This window comes from Corapipo altera, unplaced genomic scaffold (assembly GCF_003945725.1).
Source record: "Corapipo altera isolate COAL_440 unplaced genomic scaffold, ASM394572v1 70, whole genome shotgun sequence".
Classification (NCBI taxonomy): Eukaryota; Metazoa; Chordata; class Aves; order Passeriformes; family Pipridae; genus Corapipo; species Corapipo altera.
This window is the reverse complement of record NW_020884911.1, coordinates 792,670-819,345: the sequence shown is the minus strand read 5'-3', so window position 1 is coordinate 819,345 and position 26,676 is coordinate 792,670. Positions and strand designations below refer to the sequence as shown.

Sequence of the window (26,676 nt, the reverse complement as noted above, 5' to 3'; positions counted from 1 at the left end):
GCTTATCCTTGGCTTCCCCTTGGCTTTCTGTTTATACTCGGTTATGAGCGAGGTTTACACTGAATAATGTTCACCACAGGTGATTCTCTGTTTGTCCTGGAGTCAGCTGGATTTGATGACACTGGGAATAAAGCTCCGGCAACGCTCCCCAGCTGGCTCCTGGCACGTCTGTGATGTCAAAAAACCCGGAGCAGCTCCTTGCACACGAGCAAAATCCACTTCCCTGCCTGTGGAATTGGAGGGTCTCTGAGCTCCCTTCCAACCCCATCTGTTCAATGCTCCATGGAAACACGTGGCCCCGGAATGGCACATCCCAAAAGTCATGATTTTTCCCCCAGAAACCGATTCTGCATTTGCAAAGAAACGGGGAAAAAAGGGGAAAAGATAGGACTAAAAAGCCTGTGCTATTCCCAGTTGGAGGTAGCACGGAAGAGATGCCCAGAGTCAGCATCCAGTGGGGAAGCAGAAAGGCAGCTGGGATAATCTTTCAGTTCCTCCCACCAGTGATAAATATCCCATTTAAATATCCAATTTCTCTCACCTCTAAGCCACGAAATTCATCAGCGAAAAGGAAAACAAATTATTTTTCCTCAGGATTCCTCTCGTGCCCCCGGAATGACAAGTGCAGTCCCATTCCCAGGGCAATCCAGAGGCACCAGCGCCTCCCAGCCAGTGCCTCCCTCCTCCTCCTCCTCCTCAAGGATGAAGATTTGCTGGATATAACTAAGAAAAAAACCTGGAAAAGAGCCCAGTTCTGGAGGGCAGGAGCAGTCCAGGCATTGCTGGGATCAGATCCCGGGGGGAATGACCTCAATGTTTTCATGTGCTACAGGATACTTTCCTGCCAAATTTTTTTTTAAGGAGTATTGGAGTTTTAGGCTCATCTTCCTTCTTGATGCACTTCCCGACGGGATCTCTCCTTGGATGGGGAGAGGGCCTGGAGCTTCTGGGGGGCTGCTGCCGGTAGCAGCTCGGCAGCTCCGGATTTCCCAGTTGATGACATGTTTATAACCCCATTTTTTATGGAATTTTCCTCCCCCCCCCACACACACACTGACCACCCAGAGTCTCCCAGAGGGTTGGTGTATCCATCCCACATCCTAAACATGACCTTTGGAGGCAGATGATGCCTGGAGGAGCCGTTTGCTTGGAAAAGTATCAGGAGAACAATAACCGTGAGGTGGTTTGTGTTGGAAGGGACCTTAAAGTTCACCTTGTTCCAACCCCTCACTCCTTTGGAAAGCAGGGAATTAATTATCCTCCTGATTCCACTGCAGGTTGCGTTTCACACCCTTCATCAATCCCTGGTTATCTGGGCTTTACCCATCTTTTATCCCTCTCTCCAGGAAGGAGAGGAAGAAGCGACCCATCCCACGCCACTCAAACGTGCCCTGGAAAACTGGGAAGGGTGCGGAGGAGCCGCTCATCCCTTTGGAGGATCCCACCCTCCCTTTCCTTCCAGCTATTGCTGCCCAGACAGGGCAACACCCCGGGGCCCCTGGATTGTTTACAATCCTGCCTTTTCCTTCACGTTTCAGCCTCTTCCAAACCCATCTCCTTCCCCAGGAGCGTGCGCAGCACCGGGAGGGAACGGAAAAGCAATTCAATGCAGCTGGGCTGGGACAGCGTTAAAAAAAAAATCCTGGAGAAAAATAGGAAAATGAGGAACAAGCCAGCTGGGTGTGTTGGAGGCACAGGGATGGTGCCACCCCCGCTGAGTCACCCTGGTCCCTCCCAGCCCCTGGGATATGGGAATGATGAGTAAATCCCGCGAGGAGTTCAGGTTGAGAATTAATTAAGCCCCATCCTTGTGTCTGATCCTTGGGGCCGGTCCAGGGATATTTTTGGGGGTGGGATTGGAAATTTGGATTGTGCCACAAATGCAGAAATTCTGACAGGAGGGAAAACAGGCAGGAAATTGTGTGTGAGGAGTAAACAGGCTCCAAAGGGAGGAAATCAATATTTAATAACAGAGCCCACCACTCCCCTGGCTCTGCTCCAGGGAGGAAACCACGGACACTCGGAAGCACCTTCCTTTGTGTGGGTATGTGACTGCCCCAGACACCCAGGAGAGCCCCCAGATCCTCCATCCCAGACCCCAGAGCCCTTTCCAGACCCGACTGTTCCCCCTGCTGGGATCACATGTGGCAGAGGCTGGATCTGTTGAGTGTGAGATGATGGTGCTTCCTTTGGGATTCTCCCTCTGGCACCACATGGGATTGGCACAGAGTATGAGGGACCACCTCAAACCCCCCTGTTCCTGGTTTTAGGTGAAAATGGGGAACTCTGGACATCCCTGGAATGCGGAGGACACCCAGCCCTGCAACACTCTCCCCTCGGAGCAACATGGAGCAGTGGAGGTGTCCCTGCCCATGGCAGGGGTTGGAATGAGAGGATCATTTAAGTCCCTTCCAACCCAAACCATTCTGGAATTTTATGATTTTCTCCCCTCGAGTCCCGTTTGCAGCCCTAACAGAGCCCAGTTTATTTCCATTCCTATTTCCTGGCCTTTCCTGCCGCTCCAGCTCAGCTCCGGGCCAAAGGTGTTTCCCAAGGTTTGACGCTCCCTTGTAACAAGGACAAGTTTTTTCCATGGGAAAAAGCCTTAGGAACCGCAGGGAAACAAGTCCCCACATATCACCTGAGAGAGAAATGGAGCAACAACTTCCTTCCCACGCGAATTCCATATTGAGACAGGCAGCAACCGGCTCCTGATGGACACCTTGGCTCATCTCTGAGGGCTCTGGATGAGCAGTGCTGGACACCCACCAGCACAGGGAAATGTACACTGGAAAAGGCCATTTGGAATTAAATATGTCTTATAGCCCAGCAGTAATGAGAACTGATTAGGAGAATGCCTTGGATTCAGGCAAGTTTATTGGAGAAGATGCTATCCAGGATCCACGTTCTCTGCTCCCTGTGGGAACACAGCCGGCCTTGCTGCTGCTCTTCCCAGTCAGTGCTTAATATGCATTTTTACAGCACTTGAAGCAGCTGCAGAGAGTGGAAAATGCCCCAAAATTAGGGATATGACGGCACCTGCGTGGAAGGAAAAGGGATGTTCATCCCACAGACTCCGCTTTAGCCGGGAACCACAGGAACCACGGGAACCACGGGAACCACATCCTCGCCTGGACACGCTTATCTCGCTTCTGCCTCGGATGCTTTGTGGGTTTAGGATGGGTTTTTTATTTAAATTTGGCTTTTCTAGTTTAAATATCAGGCCCAGGGCTGCTGCAGGCTCTGGAGAGCTGCCACATGCCTGAATTTCCAGGATCCATATCAGTGCTCCACAGTCCTTGCTCGGAGTGTTTAACACCCTTTGAGCATTTGAACTGGAGAAACAATGCTGTCACTGAATGGGATGAGCTAAAATGGGAATGCACAGGGGGAGAATCCCAAGTTGTGCCAAAAATAAAAGTTTAAAATGTGCTAAAAAGTGTTTTCTCCCCACATTTTGCCTTTGCCTCCAGCTCCCCACAAAGAACAGGCACAGGAATCCAGGGAGAAAACGTGCAAACCTTCCCTGTCCTTTCGGAATTATCCATTTCCTTTCACCACTTTGTATTTTGGGGCCAGAAATGGCAGGAACAGGTGAACCAGCCTGATTTTCCTTTCCTTAGGCAATCCCATGGTTGGGAAGGTGGGTTGGAATTCCCTCAGCCACGGCTTCAGGAACAGAAGGAGCACAACCCTCCCCGTGCTACCAAATTCCCTGACGGCTCATCCAGCAAAGCAGATGACCAGGAGACACCAAAAAAATTTGGGAATAACAGGGAATTCAACAGAGCTGAAGTGGGAGTTTTTTGCAGGGTTTTTTTTTTCTGCCAGGGCCCCCCAAAACCAGCTTTGTCTCAGATCATCATCAGGCAAATCCCCACTCTGAGCTCAAAATCCCAGCCCCAGCACCTCTGGATTGTTTGGCTGGAGAAATCCCAGAGTTTATTTGTGTGGTCAGAGGGGTGTGGGCTCTAGCCAGGTGTCCTGGTGCCATTCCAACATTAATATCCCTAAATCTCCCTCTGAAATTAAAAGGAGGGAGTGTGGGCTGTGGTTTTACATCTGTCCTCTCCTTCACCTTCCCCCCCTGCTATGGCATAACTCCTGCAGAACTGCTCGTTGGAGAATATCCCTCATCCCAACAGTGGGAGGAGGGACAGCAGCTCATTTAATTCCCTGGTTTTCCTAAATGCACTCCATCTGCAAGGAGAGGTTGTTCCACTCCACGTTCCCAACACCAGACCACCCAGTACAACCCAGTCAGCAGGTTCAAGGCACTGTATTGTTTGTAATTGAATAATGAAAATAATAAATAATTTTTTTCAGTTAAATAGTATTAGTATTAGGATTATTTAAATAATAATAATAAACTCCCACTCTTAACAACAAAGTAAGAGACAAAACATCCCTTGGGGTGAGGATTTCCTTCCCGGGAGGCTTCCCAGGATGGTTGTCCTGTTCCCATAAGGATCTGAGGAGCTTTTCCTTCTCTCGTGCCAGCAAATCTGTGCAGACAAAGGGCCAGCTTTATTTTGTCATGATTTTCCAGTTTTCCAGGTGGCCCTGCTGCTGCTCCCAGGTCGCCTATGAGAGCCTAACATTCCAGCTGTGGTCCACTCCTTCCACTTCCAGGAGGAAAAAGCTGGGGAAGAGTCTGCTCCGCGTATAATCCAAAGGAATTTAAAAGCACGCTCTGGATGTGCCTGCGGGTGTTCAGTGGGATTTCTCCTCCCTGAATTCCCAGTGACTGTATTCAAATGGAAAGGAAGAGAGGGTGTTTGGAATTCCTGGGTTCAAACACACAGCAGGGTGGGAAATGGGCTGGAGAAAGGGGATAAACCCCAGATGGATTTGGGAACACGGGGACCGTGTCCTTACTTGACTTCCAGCATCACCCACATGGGAGCCACTCAGAACACCCAGAGCAGCTCCCTCCCACCTGGCAGAGACCCCAAACACCAGCAAAGGTCCACACACAGCTCGGGTTTAATCTGGGAGAGATACGGAATTCCTGGGTTTGATAAGGAGGTTTAGCCTGGGAGCTGCTCCAGCGTTGGAGAAAAGCTGATAAAGCTGCAGGGAGGGTCCTTGGACACGCAGTGCCAGGGTGGAAAATGCCAGCCCAGGCCTGGAGCAAACCCCTCCTGCCGTGAAAGGGAGTGAGATACCTGGAAGGGACGGGATATTTGGGGTGGGCACTGCTCCTTCCCCCTCACTCCCTGTTTCCTTCTGTCCAGCTGGGTGTTCACCCACTGCATCAAAAAAACATCACAGAATGGATTGGTTTGGAAAGGACCTTGAGGATCATCCCATTCCAAGGACACCTTCCATATATATATATATAATATGAGTCACAGATTTCCTCCACGACTCACACGTTTCCCCCAAGGACAAGGACTGCCTGAGGAATAAAGTGGCTATGCTGCCTTCCCCCCATAACAACGGTGAAAAACTAAATAAACCAAACCTCCTGCTCCTGGTATTTGGCATTTTCTTCCCACTTACAGCCCTGCTAATTCCTCCTTCTTAGCGAGGGGCTCCCAAACTGGCCACGGGGCATCCGCCTTCCAAAACATTCAGCTGGGAAACGTCCTGTTCAGCCCTGACGGCTTTGAAAAGCACACAGTAAAAACCTTTAACATCCAACGGGGCACCTTTGGCATTAGCAGGGGGGACAACCCCGCTCCACGCCGCCCAAATTCCCAAAATTTCACAGATTAAAGCTCTGCCTGGTCCAGAGTGCCCTTCCCAGGGCTGCCAGGCTGCCCAGTGCTCCGTGGCCTTGGAGATGTCTCCAGAGGAAACCCAGTTCCTCCTATTCTTCTCCGTGGGCTGCTGGCCCAGGTGTCCCCCCCTCCGGCCCCATTGTCTCTCATCCCAACCCTCGGGATCTGCTGATGTCACACACACACACAGAACACGTTTCCTCCTTCAGCCTCCCAGCAGCAGTTTTTTAACCAGTGTCCCCTCGTCAAGCCGCTTTTTAAATTGTTTTTTAATTGAATTCTGCTTTATTTTAAGCCCCGTGTGCCCTCTGGCAGGAATTCTGCTCTCCACGAGATAATTTGGATTTGATTATCAAGCAAAGAGGGGGTTTATGGGCTCGTTCAGCCAAGAAACAAACCCCTTCTTAAAGTCATGAGCCACGGCTTTGATTCTCAAACCATCAGGCCGAGAAGGAAATTTAAAGAGCGTGGCGTATTTATTAAAAATAAAAGAAGCACAGTGTGTTTTTAACTCGCCAAAAACCTCCCTCTTGCCAAAGCTGTGGGTAAAAAATACTGGCACAAGTTTTGCAGATGGGAATCTCACCAAAAAGTGATGGGGGGGGGAGGTTTCCTGTCCACAGAACTGTTTGTAAACAGGGATATTCAAATATTTATTGGGGAGAAAAATATAGTAAAGCCGCTGGCAAAGGTTTTTAGCTTTATTTTTGCAAATTAAAAGACACCACGGTCTTGAAAAAAGAAGTTCTTCCCTGGGACAGGAGCCCTGACTTCCTGCACATCCTAATGGAGCAATTATTTAATTACCTTGGAATGACCTCTTGGATCCGCACATAGAAATTATATTTAAGTATTCTGGGGGTTTTTCACAAGCCCAGGTTGGGAACATCCAGAAGAATTATAGTTAAAAAATGGGCATTTTTCTTTTCTCCATGGAATGGAGAAAAAGTGGGCAAAAAAAATTCTGCTTTGGGTTGTTGAAGTAATTTGTTGGTTGGGACTTGTGGGACCAGCTGAAAAGGGAAAACACGAGCCGTGTTTTTATAACAGTCCTGGGCTGGCAGCGAGGAAATGCTTTTGTGTTGAGCTCTCTTATTCCTTCCAAGGCAAAAAAAATCCCCCCCCCCAGCCCTCCTTTCTGAAATTCTGAATAAAACCAAGTTGAAATGGCAGCAAGGTGGGTTTTTTCCCTCCCGCTGCAGTGTTTTGAGGTGGCTGCTGACCCAAAATTCTCTGGTTTTGGAGTGTTAGGTGTGGATCTCTGGACCTTTGGTCAGACAGGGGATGCCAGGAGACATCCCAGCAACCAGGGCTGTCCCGGGAATGCTGTACATGGACAGGTCTGGGGAATAATGACAGAAATCTGCAGTGTTTAGTAGTGAGATTTTTGGCAGCTTTTCTATTTAGGAGGGAAGTGGACAAGGGGGTTCCTCATTTTGCTTTCTCTGGTTACTGAGCCAACTCAGCACACAAACCTCAGATAAACCAACAAATCCTGGAATGAGCAGGGAATTCATGGCTGTGATGGGTGCCTGCCAAGCAGGAAAGGATACAACAGACTCCCAGGTCGAGGGGTTAAAGCCTGAACGAGCTGCTGCCAGAGGGAAGCTCCAGGAGAAGCTCCTGGGGATGCAGCAGGGCGGGTGGACCATCAGGGGTGAGCTATTTTTAAACCCATTTTGGTCACTTGTTATCCCTCCTCCTGCTGTGCCACGTGTGCCAGTGACTGGCATCGCTTGACACGTGTCATCAAAGCATCTGGCAGCTCACCTTCATCCCAGGGGCTCCCAGCAGCCAGTGGGAAGCACCAGGTGGCTGGAGACACCATCCTGCCTTCCTCCCGCCACGAGTGATCGGGGAGGTGTTAACAGAGCATCCTGGCATCAAGGCCAGGTTGGACGGGGCTTGGAGCAGCCTGGGGTGGTGGAAAGTGTCCTTGCCCGTGGCAGGGGGTGGGACTGGGTGAGCTTTAAGGTCCCTTCCAGCCCAAACCATTGTGGGATTCCGCGATCCACCCTCACCCATGTGATGCCAACACTGATGCTCAGGGTGGCATCAGAGCTCGGCTCTGTCCTGGCAGCCCGGACCTTCCCACGACCCAGCTCCTATTCCAAGGGCTCGTCCATCTATTTAAAGCACACGGAGAAGGGGAAAAATGCACTGGGAGCAGCGTCGCGCGTGCGCGGGGGAGACGGCGCCAAATATTCCGTCTGCTTTAGAGGCCGATGGCCAGGGATCCCACGGCTCCTCAGTCCGGTTGTTTTCCTTCCCCGTTTTAGCAAGACGTGCCTGCAAACTCTCGGACCCTATTAGGGGTTAGAAAACCGTCTGCCGGGTTGAGGGAGTAAATCAAGCCCTTGAAAAACAGCAGCCAAAAAAAAAAAAAAAAAAAAAAAAGCAGGAGCGGGGCGAGTTTTTCCCGTAGAAAAGCGTCACCAGCCAGAGCAGCCGAAACTTTGGGATGGGAGCTCGGAGCCGGCCGTGCCGGGGGGAAGGGGAAGACAGCGAGGGACCAACAAACAACCGGGAGCCGAACCACGCTACAGGAAGCCGTGGCCTCCGGTGATAAATAGGAGACCCGGGAGCACAGGATGCGCGTAGGGTGAGCTCGGCGGGATGAGGGGATGTGAGCCGGCGTTGCCGAGTCCCTGTGTCCGTGTGTCCGTCCGTCCAGCCGGAGGGATGGCCTGGATGCTGCTGCTGCTGCTGTTGGCGCTGGCGGTGCCGGGCTCTGGCGGGCAGGAGGCGGAGGTGGTGTGCGCCGACAGCGCCTGCTACACCCTGCACCGGGATGAGCTGGACTGGAAGGGCGCCCAGGAGCGCTGCCGGCACAACGGCGGCAACCTGGCCAGCGTGGGCAGCCCCGGCGAGGCCGCGCGGCTGCGGGAGCTGCTGGAGGCGGCCGGGGGGCACGGCCCGGCCTGGATCGGGCTGTGGCTGCAGCGGGGGCACTGCGTCCAGCCGCAGGAGCCGCTGCGGGGATTCTCCTGGGTGGCCGGAGGGACGCCCGGCAACTTCTCGGCGTGGGCGTCGGAGCCGTCGATGACCTGCACGAGCGCCCGCTGTGCCAGCCTGCGGCCCCACGGCCCCCACGGCCCCGCCGGCTGGGCCGACCGGCCCTGCCGCCTCCCGCTGCCCGCCTTCCTCTGCAAGTTCAGCTTCCAGGGAATGTGCGGCCTCCTGCCGCTGGCCGGGCCCGGCCGGGTCACCTACGGCACCCCCTTCGGGGTGCGCAGCTCCCGGCTGGCGGCCGCGCCCTTCGGCACCTTGGCGGAGGTGGATTGCGAGGGGGGCCAGAGCCCGGCCTTCGCCCTCTGCAAGGGGACGCTGGACGGGGGGGGCTTCGCCTGGGACCCCCCCGGGCCCCTGTGCCCCGTGGCCTGCGCCCACCGCAACGGGGGCTGCCAGCACCGCTGCCTGGAGGTGCCCGGGGAGCCCCCGCGCTGCTCCTGCCACGCCGGCTACTCCCTGGCCGCTGACATGGCCTCCTGCGTGCCCGAGGATTCCTGCCATCCCAACCCCTGCCAGGGCACCTGCCGGGCCCACCTGGGTGGCTTCGAGTGCGGCTGCGAGGCCGGATACACCCTGGCCCCCGACGGCCGGAGCTGCCTGGATGTGGATGAGTGCCTGTCCGGGCCGTGCCAGCACCAGTGCCACAACACTCCCGGGGGCTTCGCGTGCCTGTGCCCGCCCGGCTACCGCCCGGCGGGGCCGGGTGGCCGCCTCTGCCACGACCTGGACGAGTGTGCCCAGCCCGGCGTGTGCCCGCAGCTCTGCATCAACGTCCCCGGCTCCTTCCGCTGCGCCTGCCGGCCCGGCTACCAGCGCCAGCCGGGCGGCGATTCCTGCCTGGATGTGGATGAGTGCCTGCGGGATCCCTGCCCCGGGCCCTGCCGCAACTTGCCCGGGGGCTACGAGTGCGTGTGCCCGCCCGGCTTCCTCCCGGAGGAGGAGAGACCCGGCTGCCGCGCCGCAGCCACCGCCGGAGAGGAGCCCGCCGAGGAGGTCCCCGACGGCCCGGAGGGCACCGCGAGCATCCCAGCGAGCACGGGCGCCCCGTGGACCGCGAGAACCCCGCGGAGCACGGGCGCCCCGCGGACCACGAGCATCCCGCGGACTCCGGGAGTGCCCGCCGGGGTGACGCCGGTGGCCCCCACGGCGGAGGGAGCGGCCCCCGGCCCCGACGAGCACAGCGCCGACGGCCCGCGGCTGCTCCTCTATTACATCCTGGGAAGCCTGGTGGCCATCCTGCTCCTGCTGGCCTTCGCCCTGGCCCTCGTGGCTTGCAGGAGGAGGGCCGCCAAGAAGGAGAAGCGGCCGGCCAAGAGCGCGGCGGATAATTATTGCTGGGTGCCCGAGCAGCCCGAGAGCCGCGGGCAGGGCGGGGAGCGCAGGTAGGAGGGAGGCGGGGAGCGCGGGGGGGTCGAAAGTGGAAATAAAAGGGAGGGGGGATGCTGTGTGTTCAGTGTGAGTCCGTGCGGTGCTGTCCTGCCGCTCCAAGGGAAGAGTTAACCGGGGGGAGGAGGAGGAATGGGGTGGGATTTGCCTGCCAGGGCTTCTCCTCGACTCTTCGGGACCTCGCCGTGCTCCAAAAAGGCAAATTAACAGCTGTGGTTCGGACTCCTAAAGGAAAACAGTTCGTTTCAAGTTCTCCTGCAGCCCTTCCCCACCCTGTCCTTTGCCATCCCCAAAGCATTGTTCCCCCCCCCCTTCCACTCACGGCTGCATTCCACCCTTGGATTTGCTTTGTTCTCTTGGAAAAGGGCTTGAAATTCGGATGTGTCTCACGGGGAGGTGAGAACTGGCCCCTGCAGACACAAACAGGGTGGGTTTGAATGTTTTATTTTGGGGTTTTTATTAAAAATCTGTCACCTCAGCACTGGGAAAACTGCTCAGCAAGGGGCCAAGGCAGCACCTGTACTGCTAAAAAAGGTAGGAAAAGCTGTGTTTGGAAGAGCCACCTACCCATTTCCAGTGTATCCTGCCTAAGTCCACTTGCAAAACACAGCAAACAATGCTCTCCTTCGCAGCAACCGGATGGGAGGCCGGACTTTTCCTGTTGGATTATTCTTTTTGGGTAGGATCCCTTTCCTGGCTGCTTGGGCTCCGGGCTGAGCGTGTTTTCCCTCCCTCCCTGCATAAGGAGCACGCTGGATGTTGGATATCTGCTCTTTGTTATGTGTCAAACTTGTAACTCCACCACAGCAAATGCTTTCTCAGGGCACAGGTGCTCCCCAGGTACTTCCCCAGCTCCGTGGAGCCCCTCCTGACAACCAAGCCTCTTCCCAGCCGTTTCATCAGGAATCCTTCCCAAAATCCCGAGGGGCACAGGGACCTGCTTCCCATCCCATCCCATCCCAGCAGTGTTCCTTCCTGGTTTATCCGTGCTCTGCGGGGGCAAAAAGGTGCTAGAAAAGAACAGACATGTGATTTTAAGGGTACAGCAGCTTCCTGAAGTTTCTGCTGGGTTCATTGTCCTTGAGGCTTAATTGCTCCAGGAGTGGGAATTGAACACAAAGGAGTTTGCAGTAGGCAGCGACCTGCATCCTGTTCTTCCAAGCATGGAGGAAAACCCTTTCCTGCTGTTATTTTTTTTCGTCTTTGGGGCTCCATTGTGAGATGAAAACACAGCACAGGAAAAATGTAGCTGATAGGAATGTTTTCCATGTTCTGTCTGTGCTTTCTTTTCTCTGCACGGGCGGCTGGAGAAGGGGGAGAAGGCAGCGGTGGGATTCTTAGAAATCCTACAGAAAATCCCTCCCCTGTCTGTGTTCTCCAAGCCAGGCACCGAACAAATTAGGCAGATTAATTACCCCATCAAAATCAGGGAGACAGCCAACATACATCAAATCATGCCGACTCGGGGATCTGTGGGAAAAGACAGCCTTAATTTTTATTGAGGTGTCCACGAATTGTTGGCTATAGCAGCATAAACAAGAGAAAAGGAAGCACAGGGGTGGGACCAGAGCTGGTACAAACCCGAGGTGTGTTATTTATTCCAGAAAAAACGGTAATCCCGATTCCTGTTACGACCTCTGTGTATTCCAGTGGAATACAGAGGAGGGTCCGGCCTTGGGAAGACACTGATTTGTGCTGGGCTTTAGTCTGGGTTCTCTCTGGTGGACTATTCCCTGATGTGCAATTCCACACCTGGATGATCTCACGGCTCCCTTTCTTCCTGCCACAAACCCAGCAGGACCATTTTGGATCCGTGTGCTCCTTAGGGAGTTGTCCAGGGACCAGTGAATCCCACGGGAAAAGCTAATAGGAATGGGACTGGATAGTTTGGGGCCCTGTCTTACAGAGGATACAGGACATTCATCCTGGTCCAAGGTTTTTTTTCTCATGGAGGTGAGTGTTTTATTTTCCTGGGCTGGAATCAAACACTTGGACTCAAAGGATAAGGTTTTCCCACCTGTGGAATAAGGCTGTAAGTTGCTTTCCAGATGAAACACCAATAAAACCTGAACAGAAAGTGTCTTCAATGGTTTTTAATAAATATATTCATAAAAATCTATTGGCTTGGTACTTGGAATCCTTGTGTTTCCCACAGCAGTGGATGGTGCTCCCAAATCCTCTGCCAGGGCTCATCCCACGTGGAATCTCAGCCTTTCCCAGGCTCTGCAGTCCTGGGCGAGGCCTTTCCCTTCATCCCTACCAAGGCCACGGTGTGGGGGCACTGGGATGGGCTTGGTTGGATCCTAAACCCCTGAGCAACTTCCTAAACCCACGAGGAAAGTCCCAAACCCGTGAGCAAGTTCCTAAAACCATGAGGAAGGTCCCAAGCCCACAAGCAAGGACCTAAACCCATAAGCAAGGTCCTAATCCCATGACCAAGTTCCTAAAACCACAAGAAAGGTCCTAATCCCATGACCAAGTTCCTAAAACCACAAGCAAGGTCCTAATCCCATGACCAAGTTCCTAAAACCACAAGAAAGGTCCTAATCCCATGATCAAGGTCCTAATCCCATGACCAAGGTCCTAATTCCACGATCAAGGTCCTAAATCCGTGAGCAATCCCTCTGATTTCAGCACAGCTCTCTGTGAGGGTAGAGATCAGCTTTTTAGGGATCAAATAATAGGATGAAACAATTTTTGATGATTTCATATCAATTACATTACATTATGTTATTATTTTATATTCCGTTGCATTCTATTCCCCCGTGGATAACTGCCAGCATTCCAACTGAGGAACCTCATCTCCAAACCCCCACAAAGACGCCAAAAATCCCCCTGTTGACACGCACAGGTCAGGACAACCATTCCAAGTGCCCGCTCCCGGTGTCCCTCTGCCCGCGGGGTGACAGTGACAGGGATGAGTCAGAGCCAGAGGGAAAAAGGGAAAGGTCTCCGTCCCCCGTTATCACTCCGGGAACATCTCGCAAGAGCTTTGTGTGGCAGAGGAACATGATTAATGGGTTTGAGGGGGGAAGGAAAAGCCGCCTCACAGCAGGAAGGGCATTTCTGGCACCCTGAGTCAGCCCCGGGCTGGAGGCAATGCCGAGGGGAAGGTTCATCGGAATAAAAAAGGGAATTATTAAAACATGATTAATCGCGTTCCTCCCACCCCAATTATCTTTTTAGCGGCAAGGGTCGACCCTGCAAATGCTGTTGGTGGGGCAAGGACACCAGTGTGGGATCATTGTTTGGGAGGGCTGTATTTTTTCCTGGAAATATTTCTCATCGTGCAGCCTTGACGAGGAATTTTTTAATCTGGTTTTACAGTTGCTTTAAAAAAAAAAATAAAATAAGGAACAAACCAGAAATCTTTTTTTTTTTTTTTTAATTTTCCACCTATTAAATTTGGTGTTCTTTCATTTTCTGTTGTTTGCCCTGAAATTCCACTCTCATTTTGCTGGTTTACTTCTGAAAAAAAAAAAAAAAAAAAAAGAAGAAGTAAAAGAAGAAGAATTGAAAGTGAAAAGAAGAACTGAAGTGAAAACTGGGGAAGCAAGAGGTTTTACTAAAGCCAAGGAAGGTCAGTGTTACCCAGCTCTCCAGGGAAGCCCTGGGAATGATCCTGTCCTCATTTTGAGGGGATGGGGGGTGGCTGAGCTCTCCTTGGATGAATTCTTTATCCCAGGAACGGCCACTGCAAGCTCACACACATGGACACCAATCTGTCCCTCCGGCCTTTCTCCTTGGGCTGCATCCCTGCCTCTGGAATTAAATCCAATGGACGCTGATTTTCCAAGCGTGTGGCAGAGCTGAAGCCTTCAAGGGGATGAACTGAGAGATAATAATTTATTGTTAGTGTTATTAAGCATTATTATTATTGCCCTTTTCCCCACAGCCTCACGTGAGCTACGGGACCCACACGGGGTGGGAAGAGGACAAGACAAACCACAGGAGTTTAATAAATAATAAATGAAGTTTTAATGAAGTAAATTCCTTGGGATGAGCCGAGGAAATAGGGATTTGCTGCTCCGTTGGGGGGATCCCGAGAGTTAATTGCAGTGACTGAGCCTTTAGGAATTAAAAACAAAAAGGGTCAAATACCTTTCCTTTGGGGCGGAGAAGCTTTGGATGTTTGGTTTTCATTTTTACTTTGCCTCCTGGCTGTGTCCTGGCAGCAGAGACAGATCCCCCAAAGATAACACAGGGAATGGGACAGCTGGAGGTGCCCACAGGGAAAGGGAGATGATACCCTGGGAGTGGGACCCCTGGTGCCCCGGGAGGAGGCTGTGGGGAAAAGGGTAATAATAATAATGCTTAATAAGACTAATAGCAATTATTATAATTATAAAATTTGATATCGATATACAAATTATCTATAATAATTTACTGGCATAGATACATATATATTGATTTATTATTGCTGTTTACATTATTTATTAAAGAAATTTTCCGAATATCCAGCCTGACCCTCCCCTGGCACAGCCTGAGGCCGTTTCCTCTCATCCTGTCTCTTGTTCCCTGGGAGCAGAGCCCGACCCTCACCTGGCTCCCCTCTCCTGTCAGGGAGTTTTTGGGAGCGAGAAGGTCCTCCCTGAGCCTCCTTTTCTCCAGGTTGAGCCCCCCCAGCTCCCTCGGCCTCTCCTACTGCTCCAGCCCCTTCCCCAGCTCCGTTCCCTTCTCTGGACACACTCCTGCCCCTCAATGTCCTTGTTTTCACGCGGAATCCAAACCTGGAGACAGGATTTGAGGTGTGAGCTCAGCAGTGCCCGGCACAGGGGGACGGGCACTGCCCTGGGCCCGCTGCCACGCTGTGGCTGCTGCACAAACGGGGTGACGATCCCATTTGGGGTGACGATCCCACCGGGGTGACGATCCCATTGGGGTGATGACCCCATTGGGATGATGATCCCGTTGGGGTGATGACGATCCCAGCGGGGTTCACCCGCTCTGACTCCCATCCCGAGGCGCCCTTTTGTGAAACCCAGTCGCTGTTTCCCCCTTGGCACCGGGAGAACCCCCGTTTTTCCCGGTCGCGCTCGGCCCCAGCCCGCTCCCCGGCGCGTGCCCCCGTCCATCCCGCGGGATACCCCGCTCGGCTCCCGCCCCTCCCGCTCCTCCCGGGCGGGACCAGCCGGGGAGGAGCCGTGGGGAGGATGCGGGAAGGGGGGGGGGCCCGGGGCCGGCGTGGGCGGGTGGGACGGGACGCGTCTGGCCGGGATTCACCCTCCGCAATCACTCCCCGTCCCCCGAGGCGCTTCCTTCCCCCGACGGGGCGGGCGGGCGGGCGGCTATAAAGGCGGCGGGCGGCGGGCTCGGCCATGCCAGAGCTCCGCGGCGGCGCCGGCCGCCCCCTCCGCCGGCCATGCGGCGGCTCCCGCTGCTGCTGCCGCTGCTGCCGCTGCTGCCGCTGCTGCTGCTTCTCGGGATGGGGCTGGGAGCGCCGGGCGAGCCGGGGGAGCCGGAGCCGCTCGCCCCGTCGGGCGCGCAGTGCCTGCAGCACGCGTGTTTCGCCGTGTTCTGGGGGTCGCGCCCGTTCGCGGCGGCGAGCGCGGGGTGCGAGCGGGGCGGGGGGCACCTCATGACCGTGCGCTCCACCGTGGCCGAGGAGGCGATCGCGCTGCTGCTGCAGAACCGCGGCGGGCGGCTGTGGCTGGGGCTCAGCCTGGCGCCCTCCCTGCGCTGCACCGAGCCCGCCCGGCGGCTCCGCGGCTTCCGCTGGGTCACCGAGGACAACCGCACGGACTACACCAACTGGGCGCCGTCGGGGCCGCGCTGCGGCGAGCGCTGCGTGACCGTGTCGCGGGAGCTGCGCTGGGAGGAGCGGCGCTGCGAGGACCCCGCCGACGGCTTCCTCTGCGAGTACAACTACGGCAGCAGCTGCCCGCTCCTGCCGCCCGCCGAGGGGCTCCCCGTCAGCTACACCACCCCCTTCGGCGCCCGCGGAGGGGAGTTCCTGGCGCTGCCGCCGCGCAGCGTGGCCTCGGTGCCCGCCCTGGGGCTGGAGCTGCGCTGCGACGAGGACGGCGAGGGCGGGCGGCTGCGCTGGGGCCGCGCCGAGCCCGGAGCGTGGCCGTGCCGCCTGGGGGGCGGCGGCTGCGAGGGCGCCTGCGGCGAGGGCGCGGGCGGGCCGCGCTGCTCCTGCCCCGACGGCGCCGTGCTGGGCCCCGACGGGCGCGGGTGCCGCTCGCCCTGCGCGGGGGCGCCGTGCCAGCAGCACTGCGTGGTGTCCGGCAGCTCCTTCGTGTGCATGTGCGACGCCGGGTACCACCTGGGCGCCGACGGCAGCTCCTGCGAGGACAACGACGACTGCGCCAGCGAGCCCGGGCTGTGCGAGCAGCTCTGCGTCAACACCATGGGCGGCTTCGAGTGCCGCTGCCACCCCGGCTACAGGATGGTGGACGGGCACTGCCAGCGCGAGTCCCACTGCTACAGGGCGCCCTGCGAGCAGAGCTGCGAGGACGTGCCCGGCGGGTACCGCTGCGGGTGCTACGACGGCTACGCCGTGGACCCGCGGGACCCCGCGCGGTGCCAGATGCACTGCAGCGACAGCCAGTGCCCGCCCCTGTGCGACCAGTACGGCGAGGGCTGCGAGTGCCCCGAGGGCTTCCTGCTGGACGACGACCAGCTCTGCGTGGACATCGACGAGTGCGACATGAACTACTGCGAGCACAACTGCACCAACCACCCCGGCGGCTACCGGTGCCACTGCCCCGCCGGCTACCGGCTCGTCAACGACATCGACTGCGCCCCGCTCCCGGAGCAGGACGCGGAGGGACCGCCGTTCTCGGGGGATTTCGAATCCCAGACGCTCCCTCCCCACACGGCCGTCCCGCGGACGCCCGCGCCCAGCCGGACCCCACCGAAGGCGGAGCCGCTCCACCCCGGCGCCCTGGTGGGCATCGCGGTGGGCGCCGTTTTGACCGCCCTGGCCCTGCTGGCTCTGGGCTACCACCTGGCAAAGAAGCGCTGCCGGCCCCCCGCCACCATGGATTACAAGTGCGGGGGCCCCCACGAGAAGGAGCTCGGGCTCCAGCCGGTCGCCTCGGGCTGTGCCGGCCCCGCACAGAAACTGTAGGGACTGCGGGCAGGGCGGAGAGAGGGAGGTGGACTGAACTGGGTAATATTTACAACCCCCCCACCTCGCCCCTGCTGCAATTTTTTAATGACAATTTGCGAAAAGCTGTGATCAACCCACTTCTAAAAATACTCGCTGCTTTCCAGCCGGCTCTTGGAACACTGGCGCCAGAGAGCCAGGAAGGCAGAACGCGCGGAGGCTGCTCCGTTCTTGCTCTGTTCGTTCCTGCTCCGTTCATTCCCGCTCCGTTCCCGCTCCCTTCGCAGGCGGCAGCCGGCATTCAGCTTTCCTTTTCCCGAGCCAGTGGTGGGGAAAAGCCCCAAGGAAAAACCCAGGAGGGACGACTCCGTCTGGAACTGACTCTTAAATCCGCGTGGACCGTCTGACTGACTCGGTGGGGACTGTGGAAGGTCGCCCGGCCCCCAACCCCTCTCCCTCGGGCCAGGCTGGAGAGGATGGTTTTCCGGGATTGGGAAGCTCCTGCCTTTGTCTGGAGTCGGGTTAATTTGTTTTAAACTGATGGCCGATGGAAGCAGGAGCAAAGATGATGTGGGCAGCACTTTATGTGGCCCCTCTGCCCCCCGTGTCTGCACCGTGTCCCCCCCATGTCGTGCCTCATCCCCGAGCACTTTCCACCTTAAGTCACTGGTGGCAGCGGTGACCCAACTGAGTGTCACCCGGGGGGGACACACGACTAAAATGCCTGATTCCTGTTCCCTCAAGTTATTTTGGGGCTCTCTGGGGGGGTGTGTGGAGGTTAAACAGGGACACGACACTGCCGGGGTGGGTTTTTTTCCGTGGCAGGGAAGGTTTGCGGCACCGCGGAGCCTCGTGTTCCCCACCCAATTCCTTCCCCGATTTCCCACCCTGGTTGCATTCAAACCGATTCAAGGTGTTTTTACAAACCCACTCACGACCCCTCCTGCCCAGAGGGATTTTTCCTGTTTTCCCTTGACCGAGGCTGAGTTTAATCCATGCTGGAACTCACAGCAAAACATTCCCACGGGGGCAGGATCCCGCCCGCTGCCTACTTTCCAGCCACGGCCTGGGGGGGAAAATCTGGAAAAGGCTGTGTTTTTCCAGCTCCTTCATTCCATGGGGGTCCTGCTCCGGCAGCCATGGTGGGGTGAAGCCGGCGGCTGCTGGTGGGAATGTGGGAGCGGGTGCTGACAGCTTTATACCAGTGAAATATCATCCCAGAGCAGCAGTTTGCTTTCCCACAGGAAGTTTTGCGGGCCCAGGGTCAGAACTGGGGGGGTTCTGTTCCCCCCCACACCCCCTCCCACATACTATGAACTCGCTATCATGCAACATCCCCCCTGGAATGCTGAACATACGATTCAAATTCCAAGGAAAATCAAAATAGTTGTGTGAACTGTGGGTTTCCTAAAAGGTTGTTGCCCCCGGGGTCGGGTGACTGAGGGTCCTGTCAATAGGCAATTAGAGGGAATGATTTATTGCAAATATAAGTCTGTGGCAGGATTATTTTGGAACAATTTGCTTGCAATGGAAAGGAGGGATGGAGCTGTTTGCATTATCTATAGAAATGGAGCAATATCAACATATAAAAGGAGCCACTTAAGAAAATATATAAGGAGAAGAAAGAAAGAGAAAGAAGGATAAGAGCAGACAGTAGAAAGATCCCACCCATGATGGGACTTCACTGTTGCCATTTTGATGTGTGATGGTCACAGCCTTGATCCATCAGGGGTGGGGGAAGCCCCCAAAATACAAAAGCTCCAAGGGTTAATACACCTTCAGGCTCAGGTGGGAACACCCGGGTACCTCCCCTGCCTGATCCAACGCCGTGGATCACACACAGCCCTCTGCAGGGAGCCCCAGAAATGAGTCTGGGGGCACCTCGGGGGTCTTTGATGGTTTATGACCCCTTCTAAGACGTGACCACGTTTGACCCTGAGCCAGTTATGCCCTGTCAGAAGGGATGAGCAACTCCTGGTTTATGGGATAGCTCCTGGGGGGGGAGGACACTGCTGTGACAAGAAGCATCATCCCACCTTGCAGGAGCTGCTCCTTCCTGGCCTTTTCCCTCGTCTGGCTCAAACCTCTCAGCTTGTTGCTTCAACCAAGTCTGTTTGTCGTGGTCGCCCTCCGGTGTCTTACGCAGGTCAGAGGTTCTGCCACCACACCCCCAAAAACTCTGCTCCTCCCCTTCCGTGCTTGGCTCAAATTCCCCCTGTGGTGGTTAATCCTACGAAAAGTGCCTTAGCAGCGTTTGAGACACGCAGATGTCTTTAATTCCTTCCCCAAGGTTCAGCCCCCTGTTTTATACCCCCGGCACGTTTTGTAAATACTTATTTATTTATTGGAATTATACCCTCCGTGATGTCACGCAGCGATTCTGCGTGGAGACCAAATAAAGCTTTTACAGTCTGGTTTATAGAAAGCTGCTCAGGAAATATTCTTTCTCCCCTTCCCCAAAAAAAAATGACTGGTTTTCCTCACTGAGCTCCCAGAGCCACCAAAAAAGCCCGGGAGCACTCGGGGCTGAAAACATGCCCGGCTGGTTACTTCCCCAGTGGGATTAAAATAGAAGGAATGAGCCGTAAATGATGGACAAGAATAACATTAAAAGGACAAAGTTATACCCAAAATAAACCCAAATTAAGCTGGAAATGGCTCATTTAATGTGACCTTGGTGTTACCCCCGTGCTGTTCCTCACCCCGACTTCCTGGGGGTCTCAAGTTTAGCCAAGATTTGGTACATCAAATATGGTTTGGTCCTATGAGTGCTAAAATCCTGGGAATCTGAGGGGCAGTGGGAGTGACTGTTGGTGGGACCTCACTCGGCTGTAGGCCTGGCAGGGCTGACGGGCTCTGGGGCTTTTCCCTGTCTCTCAGGGCATGTCTTGGGAAGGAACAGGAACTTGTTATTTATTCATCTGGAGGGGCAGGTTAATAAACGCCAGTGGCGTTTTGGGATCCTTCCCATCCCCGATCCCAGCAATAACGACTCGGTCGATGGAATTCACGGTATCCCAGGCCAGTCTTATGGCTTTTTATTTGGGGAACTGCACAGCACAGGGTGGGCCGGCGGGGCGGGCACGGCGTCCGTCCCCTCTCCATCCGGGATCCCCTTCCACCCCCGGGGCTGGCACGGCGCGGGGGGGCCCCCCCTAGAAGGTGGTGGTCTTTGTGAGGAGGGGCCCGGGCTTGCAGCAGGGCTGGGGGTGCAGGGGGTCCTGCTGGCAGGGCAGGGGGGGGCACACGCAGCCCTTGCCCTTGTCGTCCCCCCGGGGGACGGCGCAGTAGTCGAGGGGCTCTTCCTCCTCCTCGTCCTCGTCGCCGTCCCTGTCCCCGGCGTGGCAGCAGCACAGGCTGGCGTCCAGGCAGCGCCGCAGCACGCCGTGGAAGGAGTGCCGGAAATTCTCCGAGAGGAACCCGTAGAGGATGGGGTTGGCGCAGCTGTTGGAGTAGCTGAGGATGAGCGAGGCGTTGTTGACCGTGGCGTCCAGGCGGCCGGGCAGCAGGAGGTTGACCAGCTGCACCACGTAGAAGGGCATCCAGCACACCACGAACACGGCCACCACCATGAGCACCAGGCGGGTGAGCTTGCCCTCGGAGCGCCGGCGCTGCTCCCAGCCCACCCGCTGCGCCACCGCCCGCATCTTGCCCACGATGAGCAGGTAGCAGAGCCCCATGGCCGACACGGGCAGCAGGAAGCCCAGCAGGGTGGTGTACACCACGAAGGCGGCCGACCAGGCCGGGCTGGGCCACAGCAGGTTGCAGGCCACGGCCTGGCCGTCGCGGGTGGCCGCCGTCCCGGCGAAGACGGGGATGGGCGACGCCACGAGCAGGGAGAGGAGCCACACGCCGCCGTTGACCATCTTGGCCACCCTGGGGCGGCGGTAGGTGGCCGCGCGCAGCGGGTGCACCACGGCGATGTAGCGGTCCAGGCTGAGCACCGTCAGGCAGAAGACGCTGGTGAACATGTTGAGCCCGTCCACGCCCAGCACGGTGCGGCACAGCGCCCGCCCGAAGGGCCAGTGGTGCAGCGCGGCCGAGGTGGCCACGAAGGGGATGCTGAGCATGAAGAGCTCGTCGGCGATGGCCAGGTTGAGCAGGTAGATGTTGGTGGCCGTCTTCATCTTGGCGTAGCGCAGGATGACGAAGATGACCAGGGAGTTGCCCAGCAGCCCCAGCAGGCACACCAGGGCGTAGATGCACTGGATCACCACCATCCCCGCGATCTCGCCCGCCGTCCCGCCCTGCTCCGCCGGGCCCTGCCGCCGCCCGGCCTCTCCCGCCGCCGCGCTGCTGTTGGGGGGCATCTCGGAGCCGGCCCAGCTGGAGACGGTCCAGAGGGGCACGGCGGCCGCCCGGGCCCCTGCCAGGAGCTGCTCGGCGTCGGTGCTCATGCCGGGAGGTGATCCATGGGGGGCCGGCCTGCGGGCAGGGCACGGGCAGAGAGAAGGGGTGAGAGCTGTGGTGCGTGGCACATCCAAGCCCAGTCCCTGGCTGTCCCCCTTGGATTGGGCAGCTCCAGTCATGGCCCCCTGGCTGCCTCCATCAGCCCCCTGCCCTGCCTGGACACCTTCACCTCGCTCCTAGGGGCAGTGGCATCACTGTCCACGTCACGGTATCCCAGCTGTTTGGGGTCTTGGGACATTCCAGGTCGGAGCATCCCGGATGTTTGGGGTCTCAGGGGGCTCTGTGGGTTGTTTGGGGTCTCAGTGGGCTCTCCTGGCCGGAGCATCCTGGCTGTTTGGGATCTCAGGGGCTGTGGGGTGGGGTGGGCATGAACCATGTGTGGGGCTCCCCAGCTGCCAGTGGCAAACCGGGCAGCATGGCCTGGGAACCAATGCCAGCATGGCCTGGGAATCAGTGCCGGCATGGCCTGGGAATCTGTGCCAGCATGGCCTGGCAATCAGTGCTGGCATGGCCTGGCAATCAACGCCATCCACCTCCACAGACCCCCGCAAATCTCCAGGATTTCATTAACCTTGCGGGGGAAGGAAAGAGAAGGAGAAACCGAGTCGGGAATATTTTACCTCTCAGTCTTCCAGGGATCGCAGGGTCCTCCCGCCTCCCTCCCGGGGGGCAGCAGCCGGCGCGGGGAGATGCTCCGGTGGGATCTGCCGGCTGTTGGCAACGGAAAGTCCTGCTTGACCTGAGTCAGATGACCGGGAGGATCCGGACCTTTTAAAGCGAAAGGCAGAGCGGGGATGGGCGCACAGACTCTCCCTCCTCTCCCGCATCCCTACGCCGCAGGCATCGGCTCCGCGTTAAAGACAAGTAGAACGCGAGTTTCCCGTCCAGGCTCTGGATTTCCGATGGAAAAACAGCGCAGCAGGCGAACCCTCCTCCCTCCAGGGTGCGGGGCCCTGCGGCGAGGAGCCGGAGCATCCCCCGGCGCGGAGCCTCCCGATCCCGCGGCCAATTCCCGGCGCTGCGGCGGGCGGGAGATGCAGCCCGGCCTCCCCCCTCCCCGCATCCCGCACCCCGCCCTCGGATCCCCTGCGGGTCCCCGCGGGGTCCCCCCGCCCGAGGGAGGCCGGAGATGGAGGAGGAGGGAGGTTACCTTGGCAACCTCCCGCGCGCGCGCTCCCGCATCCCGCATCCTTCCCGCGCATTCCCGCCTTTCCTGTGCCCAGCCCGGCCCCATCCCAGCCCTGCAGGGACCCCCCCGGCTCCCTCCTGCTGGGTCCCACTCCCTTGGCAGGGAAGGGGTATCCCATGGCACCGCATCCCTGAATCCCAGGAATGGGGAGGACCAGCCCAGCCTGGCCCCAAACCCAAATGCCCTGGGAATGTCATCCCAAATCGGAGTCTGTGCTGAAATTCGTGGTGCAATGAGGAAAAATGGGCAGAAATTGCATCTTTTAGGGATTTTTTTTTTAAAAAAAAATCAGTTGTTGTGTTTGGGGCTTTTTTTGATGAGAGGGATCCAGGGAACTTTTGTGCCAAGGAATCACTGGCTCAGCTCAGTGACAGCCCAGGTCACGGAGTCAGCAAATCACAGAATCACGGAATCATGGAATTATAGAGTAATAGAATCAAAGAATCATGGAATAATGGATCATTTAGCTTGGGAAAGCCCTCTAAGATCGAGTCCAATGTTAATCCAGCACTGCCAAGGCCACCACTAACCCGTGTCCCCACGTGCCACATCCACACAGCTTTCACATCCCTCCAGGGCTGGACAACCCTTTTGGGGAGAATTTTTCCCAATATCCAACCTAAACCTCCCCTGGCATAACTTTAAGGCCTTTCCCCTCATCCTCTCTCTTGTTCCCTGGGAGCAGAGTCTGGCTCTCCTGGCTCCATCCTCCTGTCAGGGAGTTTTTGGGAGCAAGAAGGTCCCCCCAGAGCCTCCTTTTCTCCAGCATTCCCAGCTCCCTCAGCTGCTCCTCATCAGACTTTTCCCAGCCTGGACCACCAAGTGATGGAGCAAAAGGACTTTGGTCTCGGTTGTCCCCATCTCACTCTCCAAGTCACGGCATTGGGAAGTTTTTTTGGGAAGTTGGAGCTTCCCCGTCTGTGCGTGGAAGGGGCCTGACTGCTGGGGTGGGAATACAGATAAACATGTATATGATATTCCTGGGAATGGGCTCGGCACACATGGGAAAGCAGGTGCATTTTCTGCATTAACAACCATAGTTAATCGTGCAGCTGGCACAGATCCCTGCTGGAATATCCAGGACATGGAGGAGCGCTGGCTCCCAGAGCTGTGGCAGCGGGAGCACCCCCATCCCTGTGCGGTGTTGGAATGGGGGATAAAGGGACACAGAAACCCCTGGAATCTGTGGGTACAGAGCCCCAGGAGGGCCACGGAGCTCCGAGGGTTCCTGTTCCAGCCGGAGGCCGGAAAAGGTGGAATCAAACAATGAACCCAGCCGTAGATTGCAGGGACCCTCCGCCCCCCCGGGAGCGACAGGAAACTTTTAAATGCTCTTTTACTGTAAAGGAGGAAACTCCTCCACAGCCAGAAGGGCTCGGACCCACATTGTGCTCCCGAGACTTCCATGGAAAAGCTTTGGGCGGGGAAGAGCCTTGGCTGCAGGGAGACCTTTCGGGGTGGTTGGTGCCACCAGAGCCTTGTTGTAGGGTAACGATGCCCTGGGATCATTCCAGCAGCAAATCCTCCTTGGACTGGAGAGTTCTTTTTCGTGCCGTTTATTATTTTCCGAGGGGATTTCCCAGGGGATCCTGTGCAAAATGGGTTTTTCTGGAGCTGGCAGGACGAGCTTTGAACCCTCTCCTGTTGCTGCTCTCCAAGCTGAGCCCACCGACCTTCACCCTCCCCCTTTCCGTATCCCATGGAATGCAGAGATTTGGGATCACAGCCTCGTCACCGAGTTATTTTAATCCAGTCGCCTCAGAAGCCAAACTCCCGTTTTCCCTCCAGCGAAGTTCTCCAGATGGTTAATTCTGAAATATCCACACCTCCACTCCATCAAACGCTATTTAAATAGGTTAAATCCCATCCCAGCCTCAAAAAAATCGGCTTTTCCAGGTGAAATCCAAAGCTTTCCGTGTGGGTTTGTTGCAAACACACCTCGAGCCGGCACATGGATGAGGATTTTATTTCCCCCTAACAGCAACCTGTCATATATTTCAGATATATTTCATATTTATTTCATATATATCATATATATTTCATATATATCATATATATTTCATATATATTTCATCTATTTCCAGTGTTTCCAACCCCAAGGCTCATCCTGTCACACTGGGTTTTCCAGCAAAATCCAGCTGGTCCTGGCTGGTTTTTCCCCCTGTCTCCAACCAAAAGATCCACCCTGGAATGCAGCCAGAAGAGTTAAAAATGTGGTGTTCTTCTCTGCTCAAACAGAAAATCCAGGGAAATGCAGTGCTGGGCTGAACAGACTGTGGAGGGGTATTTTATCACCTTTTGGGCTGTTTTTAGTTTTAAATATTTTCCTTAAAAAAAAAGAGATTTTTTTTTTTTTTTGAATGAGACATTCCGAGTGAAAAATGTTGGGAAAATATATATTACATATATTTATTTATTTATTTATTGTGATGTATATATTTTTATATATTTATTTTAATATATAGTTTATTTGTATACGACACATTATAATATATTTATTATTACATATTATATAATATGTAGTATGTTATATGTTATGAATGTATACATGTTATAAGCGCTACATATTATGTGTTATATTGTATATAATTTATATTTAATTTATATTTTGCAGCAAGTATTGTATATTATTTGTTATATATTATACAATATCTGATATAAAATATATCATATGGTCTATATTAAGTTATACAACACTACATATATTATATAGCACTACATTACTATATTTACTTAAATATATATTAAAACACTTTAAATATATATTAAATGGTATACATGTATATGTGTTATATATAGTATATAAATTATGTATAAAATATATTTACATAGTATATTACATTATATAATTTATGATATATAATCTCATATGTTATATTTTAAGTGTTATTTTATTGATTAATTATTTAATTATATTTTAATACAACACTACATACATTATGTAGTATTCCATTAATACATTAAGTTCTATGACATTTAATACATTATACAGGATTATATTACTATTATATAATATATATATATTATACTACTATAATTCATTAAGTAGATATTAAAATGCACTTTAAATATCTATAGAAACACACTTTATATTCAATACCCTCTGCTCTGGAGGTGTTGCTGTTGTCCCTCCTCGTGACAGGGGACGTCTCATTTCCTCCCATTCCCATCCCTGGGGGTGGTTATCCCGTTATTTCCAGCTTCCAGCTGGAACATCTCCCATCCATCCCACTCTGGATTTAGCCAGGCCAAAATCCTTTGCCTTCACAGTCTCCCCTGGAATATGGTGCAGCGGGAAGGAGGAGAAGGAAAATATACAGTGGGAAGGAGGAGAAGGAAAATGGCCTGCCCTGCTTGTCTCTAATTGAATTTAATTTAATTTAACGTCATGTAATTAACAGTCCCATCAGCTCATGGAATAAGAGCTCAGCACAAGACCCAGGGCCCCATCCTGCATCCCAAATTCCCTGCTCTTTCAGGATTCTGAAAATCATCTCCGTTTAACTGAAAAGAATCCAATTAATTTCGCAATTTCAGTATAAAAGCAGAAGGCAGAGCGAGAAGGAAGAGGCATTTAAAGCATTAAATCACGTTATAGGGCTTTGCTGCTTCCAGTTCCACGGCACATCCCACCCTTCCTCCAGGTAAATATTCATCCACGGCATATCCCACCCTTCCTCCGGGTAAATATCCGTCTTTTTCGGTTCTTACTTCCAGAAGGAGCTGGCAGAAAACGAGGAGAAACCAATGAAATTCAAATTTAGCTGTGGAGTAACACAAGGCTCCTCCGGAGCACCCCTGGAGATGAGATTTTTCTGGGAGCTCAAGGCAAAGGGCAGCATCCCAAACCTCCAGGTTTTTCCCTGATTTCCAAGTCTGGCAGCAGGAGCATCCCCCAC

At 54.8% G+C, this 26,676-nt stretch overlaps 3 protein-coding genes and 1 long non-coding RNA gene across 6 annotated transcripts; 2 read left to right on the top strand and 2 right to left on the bottom strand.

Moving 5' to 3' along the window:
- The first annotated feature begins 7,710 nt into the window (after positions 1-7,710).
- CD93 (CD93 molecule) lies at positions 7,711-12,201 on the top strand. The gene is made up of 2 exons (XM_027653992.1): positions 7,711-9,388; positions 9,512-12,201. Exons 1-2 carry the CDS (start codon positions 8,343-8,345, stop codon positions 10,122-10,124), a joined length of 1,659 nt encoding a protein of 552 aa, XP_027509793.1. The 5' UTR covers positions 7,711-8,342; the 3' UTR covers positions 10,125-12,201.
- Positions 12,202-13,547: 1,346 nt separating this feature from the next.
- Positions 13,548-17,177, bottom strand: LOC113952174. 3 transcript variants are annotated; one of them, XR_003529423.1, is made up of 4 exons: positions 17,077-17,177; positions 14,226-14,408; positions 13,716-13,940; positions 13,548-13,592 (listed from the first exon to the last, which is right to left on the bottom strand). It is a non-coding gene; the product is annotated as an uncharacterized LOC113952174 (long non-coding RNA). The 3 variants fall into 3 exon arrangements; XR_003529422.1 differs by lacking the exon at positions 13,548-13,592 and having other exon boundaries at positions 13,636-13,940; XR_003529424.1 differs by lacking the exons at positions 13,548-13,592; positions 17,077-17,177 and adding an exon at positions 16,393-16,506 and having other exon boundaries at positions 13,636-13,940.
- Positions 15,487-19,603, top strand: THBD (thrombomodulin). The gene is made up of 2 exons (XM_027653934.1): positions 15,487-17,241; positions 17,346-19,603. Exon 1 carries the CDS (start codon positions 15,487-15,489, stop codon positions 17,197-17,199), a length of 1,713 nt encoding a protein of 570 aa, XP_027509735.1. The 3' UTR covers positions 17,200-17,241; positions 17,346-19,603.
- Positions 19,604-20,184: 581 nt separating this feature from the next.
- Positions 20,185-22,608, bottom strand: SSTR4 (somatostatin receptor 4). The gene is made up of 2 exons (XM_027653935.1): positions 22,209-22,608; positions 20,185-21,603 (listed from the first exon to the last, which is right to left on the bottom strand). The coding sequence occupies exon 2, from the start codon at positions 21,573-21,575 to the stop codon at positions 20,334-20,336; it is 1,242 nt and encodes a 413-aa protein (XP_027509736.1). The 5' UTR covers positions 21,576-21,603; positions 22,209-22,608; the 3' UTR covers positions 20,185-20,333.
- Positions 22,609-26,676: the final 4,068 nt, after the last annotated feature.

Coding starts and splice junctions, on each gene's coding strand:
- CD93 (XM_027653992.1), top strand. CDS start 8,343: ATGAGGGGATGTGAGCCGGCGTTGCCGAGTCCCTGTGTCCGTGTGTCC. Junction 9,389..9,511: donor CAGCACCAGTGCCACAACAC/TCCCGGGGGCTT, acceptor CTGCATCAACGT/CCCCGGCTCCTTCCGCTGCG.
- THBD (XM_027653934.1), top strand. CDS start 15,487: ATGCGGCGGCTCCCGCTGCTGCTGCCGCTGCTGCCGCTGCTGCCGCTG.
- SSTR4 (XM_027653935.1), bottom strand. CDS start 21,575: ATGAGCACCGACGCCGAGCAGCTCCTGGCAGGGGCCCGGGCGGCCGCC.